Source organism: Cavia porcellus, unplaced genomic scaffold (assembly GCF_034190915.1).
Source record: "Cavia porcellus strain 051 isolate PalLab524CR breed Dunkin Hartley unplaced genomic scaffold, mCavPor4.1 scaffold_17, whole genome shotgun sequence".
NCBI lineage: Eukaryota > Metazoa > Chordata > Mammalia > Rodentia > Caviidae > Cavia > Cavia porcellus.
In genome coordinates, this window is record NW_026947500.1 from 19,965,739 (window position 1) to 19,983,627 (window position 17,889).

Consider the following 17,889-nt stretch of genomic DNA (forward strand, 5'->3'; position numbering starts at 1 on the left):
CTCAGCACGAGGCTGTCTTTGGCAAACATAGGATATTGTAAGACATGTAGGACAAGAAATCTTGCAGTACCCCCAACATCTGGAGATACCCAAAAATTTACACCAGATGCCTCAAGGACTCTGTCCACGGAGGTGCGAGACAGCCAGAGAACTCTGACCACAGATGCTTATTAACATCTGCCCACCTAAGGTCCCCTGCCTGCCTTCAGTCTCTATAAAAAGGGGCCACTTCTCTTTGTCCCTACAGATGCCCTTTTCTCCCTTGGTCTGCCTGCACCCAGGTATTAAACTATAAGCCTTGTTGGTTTCACAACAGCCTGTGGAGTGGTCTCTGCCTTGCATTCTTTATGAGCACAGTCTGGCTTAATGCTTTTTTAATAAAAACATTATTTCATTCTTTTCCACCTTGTGAAGATGATTCACTAAGTTGGAAATTGATTTTCCTCTTTATTCCCTTAATACTGGTTTATTAATTAATGAGTTAAATGAAATCTTTGACAAATGTTCACTCTGTATATTGCATGACTCACAATTTTATAATTACCTGGGGAAAAATAATATTCATGAAGAAACCAAAAATAAGTTTTCATTTTTAAAAGATAAAGAATAAAATATATATCCTTCTAAATATCTCTTTTTTATCTTCCATCTTTACCTGGGTTCCGAGGTGAAGAGATACAGATTTTAACATCTGGGCTTGCTGGATTATTCCAGAAATATTAAAATAAGGTCCCACAATCTAAATAAATTCTTTCTTCATATATCTAAACATCCTACTTTCAAAAGCAATATTCAATAACAGTCTAGTCAAGTACGTCTCTGGCCAAAAACATTATCTTTTTAGGTATGATAGCTACCTAGTATCAAGAAAGACATCTGTCTCTTCTTCTGCCCTTTCTTTTTTCTTAAACTTTCCCTCCCATCTGGTTCAGATGCTTATTTAGGCAAGATGCTGATTTAGAACTCAGATCTTGTCTTATATTTGCAAATCCAATTAAGAAAATTCAATCAGCTCTGTAATTACATTTTTCCATAACACTCAGAACATCAGTCTGCATCTTTGGGTAGATTTGTCTTAGGAGGACTGAACACCTAATCTATCAAGTCAAGCATGTTCTCAGCAATCACTGGCCCTTGATAGAAGATGGGGACAAGGGAGGGTTTGTTGAGGGGTGTGCCATGCTAATAAATCAGATTTTCTTCCTGTTGCTCTGAGTAAACACCTGAGGTTTACCATTTCACAAGCAGAACCAGCTGAGGCTTAGGGCATTCAGGGATTTTTCTTCAGAAGAGCAGTAAGTGCAGGAGCTAAGATTCTTCTCCAGTTCCAGGCTATCATAAAAAATGAATCAGCCATCAACAAAAGAACAACTCTGAGTATATACTGACATCAACTGCCTTCCTGGTGTAGAATATTTCTCCAGAGAACAAGAGAGAAGAGAGAATGGATGGAGAATGGAGAGGATGAGAAAAATAGAGAAGACAGGTAGATGTCTCTGCGTTTGTGTGTTTCATGAGGCTCCCTCTCAGTTTCTTTGGGATGGAGGTAAAGTAGACATTTGTCAGGAAACGGAGCTTGAGCATGTTACCTACATTTGTGTATACTGAGAATTTTTATCTGCAGAAATGTGCCTTTCTCATTTCTTCTACATGACCATTGTAGGTTAAAGATCACTGTAGTGATGGGTAATGTGTCCCAAATAAACAGCCTGGAGTCACCTAAAAGGAAATTGAAATTCAGTTCCAGGTGCCAAATCAGGCATCGGGTAGCTCATTACTGTGCTTGCTGACCTTCAGCGCTAGGTCTCTTTCCAGTTGTTGGTAAGGTCGCAGGAACACACACGTTACCTGCTGTGATGGTCCTTGAGGACTGTCCTGGCTGGAAGAGACTCAGTTTAAGTTTTCCATCCTTAAGAAAGAGGACAAAACTTCCAGAGCCATGCCAAAATTCACTGGAAAGCAGCTGGCCTGCCTTATTCCACGTCTGAAACTGAAAACTGACAGATATTCTGTCCTCCCCAGGGCTGCCTGGCAGATCCAGATGACTCCTGGCGCTCAGGAAAGTCACGGGGACAATCTCTGGTTGTGGACATGAGAAGGACACATTTCCCTGTAAATTAAAAGCAAAAAAAAGGAGCATATCAAAAAGCGTCAGAGTAGCGATTCTGTTCAATTAAAGCCTGATTTTGCCAAGATTTACATTTTTCAATCCAGGAACGTATAGTCTACACTTTAAAGTCAATGAAATTTATCTTGCAACAAAAACATGTTCATGACTGGGCAAAGTTACTTCAGGTGCTTTCTTGTGAAATTCTCCACTTTCCTCTATCTCAGAATTAGCACAGAAATCGTAATATAATGTAGTCTAACAAGCGCTCACTCTGTGTCAGATATTTGCCGGGCCCTCTGCTAGAGCGAGGGATACAGTAATGACCCGCACATTTCCGTCCCTTCCGACTTCTCTCCTAACTGTCCAGCATTCCTTCACCTCTTCGTTGTGCCAGCTTCATTATTTTGCTGATTCCCTCACTAATTAACTAATCAGTCAGACATCTGACACAGGATTATTTAGTATTTATATAGGTCATGTTATCTAGCCTCTGGAAAATTATATTTTTACGGTGTTCCAAAAATGTCTTATCATATCTAATAGTTACATATGAAGTTTTTAATGATACTTTTAGCATGAAAACATTATTAATTTTTTATAAAGTCAATCATGTCTGTATTTTTCTTACATAGCTGCTGAGTTTTAAATTTTTTTAATGGAAAGTTTCATACACCATTAGATTATAACATAATTGCCCAGACTTTCTTCTGAGAATCGTTATCATTTTTCTCTCATCCTCCTCAAATCTAGTTCTTAGTGTACATAAAGTTATTATCCAGGCTTATTTATTACCTTACAGACAATACTTTGTTCCAGCAGAGTTTATGAGCTAATTCATCTCTTTTCTCCCAAACCAAACCATACACCTTGTCCCTGATATTTTGTGTATAGACAGATCTTCCTGGGGTCCCCACTTGGTTTGACTGAGTTCCGTCCACCACCATGCCAATCCTCAACACAGGATGTTTTAGTATCTGGCAAAGCAAGTCCCATCTTACTGTTTTTTCCAATGTATTTTTCTTATCTTGGGTGGTGGAAGGAACAATTTTGGGGTATTTATTTATACATATGAATATTGGCTCCAGGGAAAAAATCTCCAGCAATTCCAATTCTAATTGAAATTTTCTCTGAACTATTTTTGTTAATAAACCATATAATTTTAGAGAAAAGAAAACACTGTCAAGCAAAATGGGTAATCGAGGGCAGTAGTTCTCTTTGTTGAATGACTGATTCACCAGAAGGTTAAAAAACCCAATCAGGGTTGGAAATATGTCTCAGTGGTAGAGTGTGTGCTTGCTTCAGTAAGCATAAGACTCAGAATAAAAACAAATTACAAAAAAATAAAATCCACCAGGAGATCAAGTAAATCCCATCTCTGGGAGTGGATCCAAGTAGCAGCATATTTTAAATCTCCTTGGTATTTCCAACAGAAAGCCAACTTTAAGAATCACTAATGTGGGGATTAAAGTAACTAAAGACAGATTTATATTTTTAAAAAATGCTGTCCTAATATACTTCAGGAACTAACACGGTTCAGTTTTCATTTTTAAAAAAAATATGTACCATGCATCACTGTATTACTATATATAAAAATCAGAACATTCATTCTTGGCTTTTTAAAAAATTCTGCTGAACGTTAAATAACTTGTCAGAAAAATTTGCTATAATTAATTAAATACAAAAAATTTAAAAGTAAGGACACTAATCCATGGTCTAAATTTAATCAGTGGATTATTGCATGATTTTTTTTATTAGCTGCAGATTTCCTGATTAGATTCAACTTGACACAACTGCATCCATGTTGGCTCATAATCTCAGTGGTTACCCCAGAGTAACCCTAGTTGGCCTTTCCTGTATAGTTGCAAAGAAAACTATAAATAGAAACAATCATTGGAGTGGTAAGTGGAGCTTATTATCCAAACTGGGTACCAGTTTAGGTTCCTGATTCTTTTCTATTAGTTTAAAATAAACTCAGTGCACTCTTGATTGGATGAAGTTGCTTGTCCTGACCAACGTATACAATGCTACTTCTGATCCAAACTCCACAGGTCCACTTGATCTTGCTGCCACCTCCAGATCATGGTTCTGAGAGTAATCTCCCAATAAATTGCACGATGTCCACGGCCCCCTCTTTGGTTTTACCACATGATGCAGCAGGGTCTCATACACTGAGCTCAGGGCACTCTGGGTCACTTGACTTCATCTTTTCGATGGCATCTGCCAGCGCCAACAAAGATGCAAAGCTTTTTGCCACAGAGCAGTGGCTGTTGCCAAATAAGCTGATTCCAGCAACTGATTATGTTAAATGATAAAATATTTTCCTTTTAAATTTTGAAGCAATTGTTTTTATATTTTTATGAAAAATACACAAAACTGAAACATCTCTCAGAATCCAATTCCTACAGCTAACATGTCTGTGTATATAAAGTTTGGAAGGAATTCTCTTTGGTCAGTTTTTGTTTAAAGCTAAGACATTTTATACAACGTAATTAATAGACCATTTTCTTCAGGATGATATTCATTCAGGACTCCAGAGACATCAAGACAATTGTGATTCTCTTAATTGGCTATAATCAATTAATAATTCCAATGATAAGTCCATTGACAATTCAGAATTATATGAAATGCTGTATGGAACTAGTGTCCCTTTCCTCAGATAGTTCCAGCTCCTTGTATGGTAAGGTCTGAGTCACTTTGCTTCAGTGACAGAACTTCGGGCAACAACACCAGAGAGGTTAGCGTGGCATGAGAGCTTCTTCTTAACATCAAGGGCTGGCAAATAAAAGCTCAGAAGATGTTACATTACAATCTTGACACAGGTGCCCGATGGCCAAACTAATCTTTGTATTTGGATGGTTTCTGCAAAACGCACCTCCAGGAAGCTGACTTCTAAAACCAAGCATCTTCTTTCCCCTTCATGTTCAAAAAATACTTAAATATTTCCATTTCCTCATGAGCAGGAACTTTAGGTAGAAGCCTGTTGCATTTACCTCTTTTCTTCTCACTTACTTTTAATCTTGCGAAAAGTACCTGCTCTCTTTGGAGCCTTCTGATCTCTCTTTCTTTTGGTGTTTCTCTGGGCATTTTTTTATTTGTGTTATCTTAGCATGGTAGTGTTCATAGTAGGCCTCAGATGCATCCTCCCCACCACCAAAATTCTTGGACCTCATGATTATTCTCCCTTTTTCACCTTTTCATGTGACCAAGAGATGCAGTAGATTCTTGCCTGCTGGCCCAGAACCAAAGACATGTTCAGGTTTTGGTCCTACGGTCCCAAAGCCAACTCCCTGCAGCACATTGCAACAGAGAAAATATTTCTGAAGCCACACAAATAAATATTCCCATCATGTGCTTCCAAGACCTGCTGACAATAAACATGAACTTACCTCTAATTTGGGTATTTTTAATTTTAAATATAAAAAATTTATTGACTGACCTGGAAGCATTTCCAATTAATCAGTAAGTACTTCATTAGAAATTTTCAATGCAAAATAATTGTTCCCTGAGAATCATAACACTCAAAACATGAGATATGTTTTCAAATTTCCATACAAATATGTTATTTTATTTCATACTAAAATGAAATAATCATAACACACAAGGAATGCATATTTACTTGTAATAAAATCATTATATTAAGTGGTAATACTTAAAATGTAAAAGTTGATTTTTAAACACTGTATTAATTGGATACTTAAGAATATTTTTATATGCAAAAAATGAAAAAATCACCACTTTTTACTTCCTTCCGTTTAAGTTTTCTTACCATAGTGAGGATTTCTGCATTGTGTTTTTTTGCCAATTCAATAATATCCACTCCATTATAGTAAAGATTTTCTAAACATCCATGGAAGTTTTTACTTGAGAATCTCAGTGCTCCTTGAGGAGTTGGAATCCCTCCATAGCTGATCTGGAAAGGAAAAATGACATGAATAACATGGTTCAGTGATTTTCTGATCATATTGTGAGAACATTCAGGACAAACAGGTACAGAACCAGATATTTGTCACAAATCCTTTTGCATTATCTTACACTTCAATATTTGGTTTTGACTGATGTGTCTATCACTATGACATTTTTGATAACTTTATTTTGGGTGCCATCTTTTGCATATAAACTTAAGAGTCAGCAAACTTTGTCAATAAATAGCCACATGGTCAAAATTTCTGGCTTGTGAGTCTTGTGGTCCCTCTTATGTGACACAACTCTGAAACTGTAGGACCCAAAGCAGCCATAGAAAATATATTTTTTAAATGGGGAAGAGTTCCAGTAAAATGTTTTCTAAAGAATAAAAAATAGGTTGCCTTTAGACACAATAACAAAAGACTGATTTTGGCCTGAGGCCTGTGAGGTGCCAAGCACTACAGTATGTAAAATCTTCTGCTATTACAGTTATAATTGAGGCAATAAAATTATGGGTAACTAGTATAGGACCAGGGTCTTCTGCAGATGTCATGGTACTAAAATTATTTATACCAGACACATAGCATAGCCTTCCTGGTTTTCTCCTATTGTTCATACACATAAAAGTATCCTGGGAAGAAATGGCAGAATAGATGTTCTTCAATAGTGTGGCTCAGAAGACCACTGACAACTCACTGAAAAACAATGTCAAATTCTTTAAAAGGCTAAGAAATTATTTATATGGATGCACTTGATTTAACTGTTGTTTAATAAACCTACCGGAATGCATGAAATTAACTAGTCCTACAATGATTAGGATTACACTGAAACAAGAAAACAAAATCCTCAAGCTATCTGTTTATCACCAAACAACAAATGTGGAATACTAGATGAATTGGAAATGCAATATATTTAATAATGTTTTCTGCCTTGACATCTCTGCATTTGTAGAAAATTTTCTAAAACTAGTAGCACCACTGCTTACTTCCTCTCATGTGGAAAAGATGCCCTGTAACAATAAATTGTCCTATTATAAGGAATGCATGGTTTGGAGGTAGCTGGACATACATATTATTATGTATTACTCAGTATTCTGTATTAGGCATACCATGAAATGGTGTTTCATAGCATTAGTAATTTTCAAGCAGTGCTTTTCATTCAAAATATACACTCTATATTAACCTCAAAATTAAGGTCCATGTAACTGGATTCTTTTGCATGAAAATGATAAGTGTGTTTGTCCAAAGTGAGAGTGACGTGTACGCCAAGGATATCGAGGAGGAGAGAATGCCAGTGCTGGTCATCCAGCAGGCTGCCCAGGGTGAGGTTCATGGGAGCATCAGTAGGGGGCACAGGAGCATTGCCTCAAGAGAGAGAGAAAAAAACAGTTAGCTTTGTTAAAATTCGTTGTTTCCCTTTGTCAAATTAGCACTACACTCTGTGACCATGTTTCTATCCCTATGGCGGCCCCCTGATTTTTGCATCTTGCACACATCTTTACATCTTACATTGTATTTCTTTTTATTTGTTTCTACAGCTTTTGAAATCATTTTAATGATTTATTTTATTATTATTCATGACATTCACATTGCAAGTATTTTTTTGCTAGAACATCAGTATCAGTAGCCTCTCATAATTTCACAATGAAGTAGCTTTATATGCACGATGACACACAATAATATATCATATATACTGCATCCATAATAACCTTGACAAACTACACGCTGTTTGCATACACCAGACAAGAGTGAACACATGCTGCATGTTTGTTACCAAGACTCTCACCCTTTCATCTACATTTTTCTGGGCTATTCTGCTCTGTACCCATCGCCAGAGTTACTATTTGTATTCTTTTACCTTCCAAAGGTGTCCCAGTTTGAGTGGTAAATCACAGTCCCTTTACCTAACTGAAAATATTAAGCACCAACATATGTATTTTCATCCGAACAGATTTTTTAAACTACTGGCATGAAAGTAAAAATGCTTTTTACCTGGATTAAGAACAAAAACAAGTTTTCCTTTAATTAATTCTAATGTAAAGTTATTTCCATGTGGTCCCGCTCTGTAGAGTATAATTCCATTGCTCTGCCTGGTTTTAAATTTCAGAGCTATAGTATCTCTTATTGGTGATACGGATTCCTTATCAAATCTGTGCAGCAAAACACTTTGTCCATCAAAATAAACCACCTCAGATCCTAGAAAAAAGGATATTGAAATCAATACTAAATATACAATAGCACTTTGAAAACATACAGCTTATCTACCACAACACACTCAGAGTCACATACAAACTTCTAGTCTGTTCACTGAGGGAAAAATGGACAATATCTTTCCTATCAGTAACATAAGTTGATACACTAAATAATCTACTCCCAGTGGCTTTCGTCTTTATAGTGGTCTGTTTCTTCTCTTTCTGCTTGACTTTTTAAATAGCTGGCAAAGATTGTATTTCTATTAATTATTTCTGCATTTTAAGGTATTTCTTATGTTAAGTAATAACTCTATTGCATATAAATACCACATCTTCTTCATCCATTCATCTGCCAATGGGCATATAGGCTGTCTCCAAGATACAGCTATTGAGTTGTGCAGCTATAACAGGGTTGTGCATGGATCACTGGAATACGATATCATTAACTCTTTTGGGAAGATACCTAGAAGAGAAATAGCTGAGTAGAGCAAAATTTATTTTTCTTTTTGTTTTTTGTGTTGTTTTTAAAGAAATCTCTATAGTGGACCACTGAGTCCCATAGTGGCTGGACTAATTTACATTCCCACCAGCAATGCAAAAGGGTTTCTTTTGCAGTTCCACAGCCTCACCAGAATTTGCTATTATTTAACTTCTTAAAGACAACCATTTTTTCTTGGGTAAGATAGAGCCTCAGTGTTATTTGAATTTGCATTTTGCTACTGGCAGAAATGTTGAATAGTTTTTCATGTAATTATTGCCCATTTGTACATCTTTTACTGAGAAGTGTTATTCATCTCAGTCACCTGTTTTATAATTGAGTTTTTATTTTGGGGTTCCCGATTTTTGAATCATTTATGTATTCTGGATATTAGTCTTCTTTCCAAACTGTAGCTAGCAAAATCTTTTCCCATTCTGCTGGCTATCTCTTCACTTTATTGGTTGTTTCTTTTGCTGTGCAGATGCTTTTTAATTTGATATAATCCCATTTGTAAATTCTGACTCTTCTTGATTCTTTCAAATATAAACACTCTTGTAAAGATTTTGTCTGTCTGTAAAAGATACACATGTATAAACACACCACATATGCACCATTGCTATTAAATATTCCTTCAGACATGAGTAAAGAGCCTATATTTTCAACAAACTGACATGCAATGTTACTTGCAGATGCTAAATGACATGATGACATTTCAGTGGTTAGGCCACCATGTCCAGCTGGTGGTCAAGCACTGATCTAGATGTTGCCAAGCAGGTGCTTCATCAGTAGATGCTGCACACAGCCAATCACCCTCCGCCATGCCGGTGGCCCTCATCCAATCAACTGACAGAGGCCTTAGAAGGACAAAAAGCTGGAGCCTTTAAGGGAAGAAGGAATTCTGCCTCCAGACTGTCTTTGAACTCAAGCTGCAACTCGACTCTTCCCTGCGTTTCCAGGGAATCTGCTGACTTGTCCCACAGATTTCAGATTTTCCAGGCCCTACAATCACAGAGACTTCTTTAAAATACTACTCCTGCACCAACACATACCAAATATCCTTCTGGCTCTGTTCCTAGAGCCCTAACTCATAAAGACACACGTTTTTCTTGTTTGGACCTTTGCTGAGAGAGCATAATTTTAACAGCACAGTTTTCACTCTTCCTGCTGCAGCTTGTCAGAGCCACAATTTCGCCACCTTCTCTCAGCCCTCTGACAGGGGCTTATGATATGACCATAAAGGTCAGACATTCAGGCCATCAAATAGCAGGTGTGTTTCATCAATAATACAAGAGAACATCAAAATCAGTGGAAGATTGAAAACAGACACATAAAGAAATTAACGTAAAAGTGGGTATACTGCTTTAGAATAAGTTTGATAGTTTTTAAATTATACGTACATTTACTATATAATCCATAAGTAGTACAGCCAGACCTGCAGTTTTAAAAGGTAACTGAAGATACAATGTGTAGAATAATTGCTTATGAGTAGACACAGAATGAACTAAAATAAGAAGCACTTCCAAACTGGGTGTGGTGGTACATGCCTGCAGTCTCAGCGTTCTGGGACCCAAAAGCAGCAGGATCTCAAAATCAATCCCAGTTTGGGAAGTTTAGTGTCTCAGCAAGATCCTGTCTCCAAACAAAAATTAAAAAGGGCTGGGGATATTGCTGCATGTGAAGACCCTGGGCTCAATTTCCTGTTTTCAGAAAAGCAGTATTAGTAATCTTGGTGACACCAGGTTGGGAAGGGGAGAAGTTAGAGAGAAGGGAAATTAGGCGAGGAGGCACTGTGAAGTGCAGAATGCATAATTTGGTCATTCAGTGGGTGGCTTGGAGAGCCAGAGTGGCCTCTCTCAAGGACAGGTAACTTGAGGACCGGCGATTGCTGACTTAAGAACATGTGTTTTGTTTCCTTTCTTGTTCCTGACAGAGGAAGCAGAAGGCATAGGCAACTATTAGAACATGAGAATTCTGCATTCAGTCTGAGGCCCCTGGGTAGCATTTACAGCATCTTAGGTATCCCTGCCAGCATGCTGAAAAATAAAATTTGCATCTTTCCAGCAATCACTCTGACTTTGGTGTGAAGACTAGAGAGGTGGAGACAGGGGACAATTGGCTCATTTAGATGGGTTCCATTTGGTACAGGCTGAGGGGCACCTCAGACTATTGCACTTGGGGAGAGTGAGGGACAGATTAACATGTATAAAGAAAGGAGGATCAGACTTGAGATTGTAGGTTGCCATACGTGTCATTCTGTGAGATAGAAGACAATAGAAAATGCGTCATGTTTTCAGAAGGGAAGAGAGGCTGACAATTCCGTTTTATACAGCTGACTTTTAGATCCCCACAGGACCAGGAGAGAGGCCCCACCAAGGGGGAGGCAGGGTTGAAGCTCCGCTTGAGAATACAGATTCAGAAGTCAGGGGCCTCTGTGTGAGGGCTGTTGAAAACTCGTGAAAGAGGACAGGACTCCTACTAAGAGCCTGAAAGAGGCCAAAGGCCCACCATAAGCATGAGGTTGGTGTTCACTCATTAAGGGCAGCAAACCCTGCAAGGGATAGAATGCAGCGTATCAAAAGGGGCACCTGGCCATCTCTGCCCTAGCCTTTGCTGTCCAGGTGACTGGTCTAAAAATGGAAAGAGAAAGCCCACGTGCTAGGCAAGAAAACCATGAAAATCCATCAGGTTTGTAGAGCTAAAAAATATGTTACCAAAAAATGTAAGAAAGTAGGTAAAATACAACTGAAAAAAGGCACTTCTCAGAGCCACATCGTAGCCCACGATGAGCACAGTGCCTGAATAAAAATAGGGGAGTGGAATGCAACTACTAAAAACTATCTCCCTTCTTAATGTAAACCATATTACTGCTTATAGTATAGACACAACTAATGCACTCAAATAGTAAGCAATTCTTCTGAGAGAACAATCTTGAGCTCTTTCTAAAGAATGGCTTGAATTACTAATGGTGATATATTAGTTAGTAGTGGTGAAACATTATCTGCCCGCACTTGTTTTGCCAAGAGTCACTCGCCCTCCACAATGTGTGTTTTCAAAAGCCAGAGGGGCCAGGAGGTTCGTCAGCAGCTGCACATCCCACTGGTCCTCAGAGCTTTGATGTTTCTAACATTGACCTGAAGCCCAAGGTTTTGGAGTGATACCTCCTCCTGAGGGAGCATCACGCTAATGGCAAAATCCTCATCAAAGAGAATATTCCACTTTGAAGTTAGTAAACTTGAAGTTGCAGAGTAATGGGAGGACAAGCTCATACCATAGTATCAGAGAAAGCCTATCAGACATCAGAGCCATTGCAACCATGAGCATGGGTATAGATACAGAACGAGAGTGATGGAAGGAAATGACCAACGGTAGGAAGAAAACATGTCCATGGTGAAACATGGTAAAAGACAGCAATGACTCTCTCTAATGCCCTACAGAAATGCTAACATTAGAAAACAGAAGCAGAGTTAGGAAATGAATTGGGTTCCATAGGGGTTAAGTAATAAACTATAAATGATAACATCAGAGACACTGACTGTTTCATGGAAGGTAGATTATTCCGATGTTTTAGAAAATTAATATTGTTTAAGGCTAACACTATGGTTTAGCAAAGAAGAGGGGGGTGTAAATGGGTGTGATCAAAAGTGCAAGCTAACCCAAGCCTAAGAAGCTGAGGCATTTCCATCTCGTCTGCCATTTGGATTATTCTCCAGTTTTATGCAAGACATTTTTAGTTCTGTTCCATTTGATGGTGATTTCAGACACGATGATGATGTACACAAATAGTGGGAGAACATCATGAGCTTAGTAGAGAGCTCTGCCGTGCAACTTCCATGCTGTGTGTCGTGTTTGTTACACTTCTAGCAGTCTTCTTACTTTAGCAGGGTTAACAGAAGAGAAAAGAGGCTGGTTTAATACATACACAAAGGCTCCCACCAAGTGCAGACTGAGTGAAGCTTCAGCGTGCTGTATAAAAGGCTTCCTTGTGATGCTAATAGAGAACAGGAGAGTTAGAACTGCAGCATCACAGAGCAAGGGCCAGATGTGAGAAGCTGGCCCCATACCACTCCTGCATTCCAATACTGGGCAGCACCTCAGCTTCAGAAAACCAGCATCACTGACACTAGTCGGTACCAGTAGTGCATTGCTGAACGCCGATGATGTCACAAGTCAAACTCAGAAAATCCAAAATCAAATCTCAGTTCAGATTCACCTCAAAAGACTACGACTAGAGTTGGCATTGTCTTGGAGAGACCGACTCAGAAGGCTTCCCATAAACATCAGTTCTACCTACACTGCTGTTTAACAAGCCAGAAAAAGCCAACTTCATTTGCAGTTTGGCTTTAACAGCGCCTCAGGAGGATGCTGATTTCCCAAGAGGAATATAAGGCACTTACGATACGCACATCCGTACACTTCGACCCGCATCCCAATCCTGCCCTTAGGGCTCCAGGCCGAGGGGAGGAAGCGCAGGAACCTGGCTTCGAAGGGCGGCTGGAGCCTGTAGTGCACCACGCTGTCGGCATTCGTGTTCCCTGGAAATCCCTGGGAGAAACAGCAAAGGCATGGATGTAGCTGTAGAATGTTACCACCCCGTCACCCCCACGATGACAGCGTGTGTTCACAGTGACAAAGTGCTCTGCTAGTCATCCACATTGAGGTTACCATCTCGCCTCAACTCCTGGATCAGAAAGAAAATTTCTTCTATATTTTCTTTATATACAGGGTAATTGAAATCTCATCAGTGCCATTAGCATGTTTAGACATGGTGGTCTTTGTGAAATTTGCTTTTCTAAAATGTTCATCTCACAAACTGCTCCCTTAATCTGCAAGCAGTAAAGAAACCCCATCACCCAGTGCCATTAATGTTCAAGGGACTGCAATAAAATCCCAGAGTCTGAAATTAGAAAGCTAGAAAGGACCTAGACATCCACCCAGCCCCACCCCCTAAAATTCCGGGAGAGAAGTCAAGGTCTGGGCCAGGAGAGTGGTCCGAGGTAGGGCGACCGGCGGTCACATAGGGCGAACAGGATTCTGCACCAGAGTCTTTACTGCATTTTGGCATTCTTTCTGTGTTATCTATCAACCCACTTCACAGAAACACAGCCTCAGTGCAAGACTGCTTTCCTGCTATACCTCAGTTTCACAGATTCTTGTGGCCAGTGTGCTGGCGAATGGCGAATGGGGGAGAAAAGCAATCTGTTACCCTTCCAGCTCAAAGGGTGTGCTTTCACCCAGTCTCACTGTCCGAGCATCTGGAAAAACCAGATGAGAGCAAAAAAGGCTATTTAAAGAGCCTGCTGTCTCATTTCAGGGTGAGGGAGGTGAGATCTCCTCACACGTGCTCTGTGTATGTGTGAAAATATCACACGGTACCCTATTCTCATGTGTACTTAAGACAGTCGATTCAAAAATCAAAACTTCTTAAAAACTTTTGCACAAATAAAGAAACAATGTTCACATGCATATAAATTTCTTTCAAGTCTCTTAACAATGGTCAATAAACAAGGTAAAATCTATGTTCATGACCATTCGCAGGGATGTGAAAACTTAGAAAAGTTATTACTAATCACTCATGGTCTAGCCATACAGGGCTTTTCTGCTGTGTAACTTGCCAAGCCTATCTCTCCTCATGTTTTCAAATATAGTGAGTGGATTTTATATGAAAACGTCAGTGCACAAGTGGGGTGGGTGAGAGGTTAGTGAAGCACTGGCTTCCTCATGAATATCAATTTATGTCTGAGTCTTTAAAGCTTCATGTACAAAATAAAATCTCGGTTAGGAATTCAGAGACATAGACTCTTTTATTTAGTAACAGGGAAATTATGGTTTAAAAACTACTTTCTGATACTTTCTTGCACTAGAATGGATTTGTCTAACCTGCCGGGACATAAAGTGAGCATAAAGATGATACAAGGTGAGAGCCAGTGAGTTCAACCAGGAATCCAGAATGCTATCTGCCTCATTATTTATCTTAGTTAAAGAACTTGCCAGGCCAAACCACAAACTGAATAAAAAATGGGTCTGCCTATCCCAGACCACCTTTTGGTAGAAATAAATGAAAATTTTAAAATAGCCGGTGTCATAGTGAATGCGACCCATGACAGTTCTACTATATATGTCACATGTGGTAATGATCCTTTTAACATCGTTTAATGGCAATTCTGAGATAATCATTTTAACCTCGTTCAACTAAAGTACAATCTTCACCTTCACCAACATCATTTTTTTAAGTTAATAAATTTTGTATCAGTTTCCAGATGACACAGGCACAGCCCCTGCACATCTTCAAGGGGACGTTAGGAACACCCACTCGCGCTGCCTTTCTGTGGGGCACCCTTGGCAGAATGGAGTGTGCTCTGTGGTCCTGACCTAGGCTGCTCCTCTGCTCTAAACTGCAAGTCTCCCCTCTGTGAGGTCCAGTCGGCGAAGCCCGACTCTAACTCAGTGAGAGGAGGAGCCACCTGCCTGCAGGGACCACTTCACGCTCCACGAGAAGGGGCTGCTAGGGTTGGGGGAGGCTGGCGATGTGTGGTCGTTGCTGGTGACCTCGGTAGACCAGGCTCATCCATGAGACTACTTAGGTTCCACTACTTAGGTTCCAACTTCATTTTAATATCTAAGATAATCTGCTAAACAACTCAGGTAGGAGCATCAATTCTCACAGGTACTCTGACTGGAACATTAAAATTCACTCAAAGAATTTACACAGATTTACCAGCCAGGTGTGGTGGTGCACACCTGTAATCCCAGCACTTACTGCAAGTTCAAGACCAGTCTAGGCTACAAAGAGAGCTCAAAGCCAGCCTGAACTGCATAGCGAGAACCTGTCTCGAAATAATTAAGTAGTTAAGTAATCAGTCAAATTTGTAACACCACAGTAAAATGTTTCCAATAACGTCCACAAAAGCAGTCATTTTTCTTTGTTTATAGCAGGTGTTAGTTTTCTCTCATTTATTTTAAAACATAATTCTAGAAAATATACTTCTGACAGGTGTGATTATAGCATCATATAGTAAAAATGACTTATTTTTGCTTAGTAGAATTAAAATAGATTGATTACTGCTGAAAGAATTTTTCTATAAACATAAGCTAATAATACGAATAGAGCAGATCAGAACAGACGAGGGATATATTATTTAAAACTCAGATACGAACACAAAATCAAACATTTCCACACATGATTAAAATATATTCAAGGTGTGGGGTGTGTAGTTCCACTGGGGAGCGCTTGCCTAGCATGTGCAAAGTCAAGGGTCTGATCACCCTTGTGTATTATGTATTGTGTAAAAATACACACATACACACACAGAGACACACATACTCAAAGGTCTGAACATGAACTTATTTGAATTTTGAGGAATCATTTATATTTTATTAGAATTATAACTACAGGATATCAATCATGTAAACTATTGTTCTTTAGAGACAATTAAAAAGGGAAGATCTCTACTAGTATTTCACTGACATAACATTTAAGGCTTGTTACTGAAATGTGCTTATATTTCAGAATAAAGTAATATATCTTTTAAAATATCATGTAATCTTTTATTCATTGAATTCAAAGTTTGCCTTGAGAGGTTCCGTAACAGAGGTGAATTTATAAGAAAACACAAATAGAATGCTAGCCATAAAGACCTCTTTCTGGCATGTTTTATTAAATCAGAAAACAATAGGACTGTGCGTTCTCTGTGGAAATCCACAGCCTTCAAAGATTCTGCAAAGGCAGAAATCTTCATGCATAGACAAGTGGAAGACTCAGGACTGAGGAGAGTAGAACTGCTTATCAAACCCGCAGTCCTTCAAATTCACACCCTGTGACCTTGGCTGAAGTCACAGGCATTTTCTCTATAGTTGAACAATAGACCTACCTGAGGATCTGGGTAAGGGTTAGTTAACACATAATGGATTACAAACTATTCTTCTCTTCATGGCATTCCTCTGCTGTGCATGTGTGTGTCTGTGTGTGTCTGTGTCCTTGTCTTGTTGAAAGATGGAGACCCGATGTGAATTTTGTCACTGAGGACATCACAACTGAGTTACACCCAGTGACAAGAAGTACATTTCAGGTAAATGACGTTCTCTAGGTATACACAGCCGTAACTGAAATCTGTGGCTTTGGGCCCATAAATGTGCTACAAATATGTTTCCTAAATAATTTAGTAATTAATAACATTGCTGAAAATTTTCCAAATCCCCACTTTGACTTATTCTTTACATTCGCATTGATGAAATCTAACAGCCACAAGTCATAGCGCTACAATGCCCACATGATCTGCTGCTGGCCCCCTGCATAAAGCAGATCCATCAGGCCTCTGGCTTACTGTGTACTAAACACCAGACACTCCGTTCAGAGTGGAAAAATTCAGTATAAAAATGGAAAATTTCATCAACCGTTTTGTTAAAGAAGCCTCTTACAGATTTGCCATTTTGAAACATTTCTGTCTTAATGAATTTTTCCTTAAGCCTTTCTTTTAAATTATAAGTATACAAGTTAATCTTAGTGATTTTTAAAGTAAGTTATTCAGTTAGTGCACAAAGATGTTTGAAAATACGCATGGAAACATCAGTTCTTCAGCAGTTTCAGTGCTCTGATACTGTTTCAAGCTGTCTCGGTCATGCAGCAGGAAGGTGCGCTGCTGAGGTAGAGCTCCATGTTTGTTGATTATAATTCTGCTTTTTTGATGACCTCCCTGGGCTGATATTGGCCCTCAGTGTAGTCTCTGCAACCTCCACCTCTTTAAGAGAACCATGAAATTTGTAATAATAGCTTTGCTCAATTTTTCCCTTGTCGAAGGATGTTTCTGAAGGCACCTTGAAGATTCTAAGGATTACACAAACGAAAGCTGTAATTAAGGTGCCCCCTATATGATATGTGAGCAAGACTATTTGATTAAGATACTTTGTGATTTAGAGTGTTATTAGAAAAACATTGATTTAATGCTAAGTACAGGGCATTAACAATGTAATTACCCTAGTATACGCCCTGAGAGCATTTTATGTGGCAATTAAAATGATGCTCCTACAGGTAATTAAAATGAATACATTATCTTTGTCGCTTTACTAGGAATAACATAATTGGAAAAATGTAAAAAGTTAAAATGAAAGTTATAAAACCACTCTGTAAACTTAAATGTGCGTGAACAAAAGCATTATATACACATATATTTTTTAAAACAGAATACATACAAAAAAACCCCACATGGATGG

General features: G+C 38.8%; 1 protein-coding gene across 3 annotated transcripts in view; it reads right to left on the bottom strand.

Annotated features, from left to right (window-relative positions):
* Positions 1-17,889, bottom strand: part of LOC100725022 (contactin-associated protein-like 3) — a 233,507-nt gene that overhangs the window by 55,988 nt on the left and 159,630 nt on the right. For all 3 annotated transcript variants that reach the window (XM_063227348.1, XM_063227351.1, XM_063227350.1), the window contains 5 exons: positions 13,077-13,224; positions 8,005-8,208; positions 7,196-7,377; positions 5,877-6,020; positions 1,849-2,110 (listed from right to left, as the gene is read on the bottom strand). In XM_063227348.1, the coding sequence (XP_063083418.1) occupies positions 1,849-2,110; positions 5,877-6,020; positions 7,196-7,377; positions 8,005-8,208; positions 13,077-13,224 (940 nt within the window). The remainder of the gene's footprint in view (positions 1-1,848; positions 2,111-5,876; positions 6,021-7,195; positions 7,378-8,004; positions 8,209-13,076; positions 13,225-17,889) is intronic.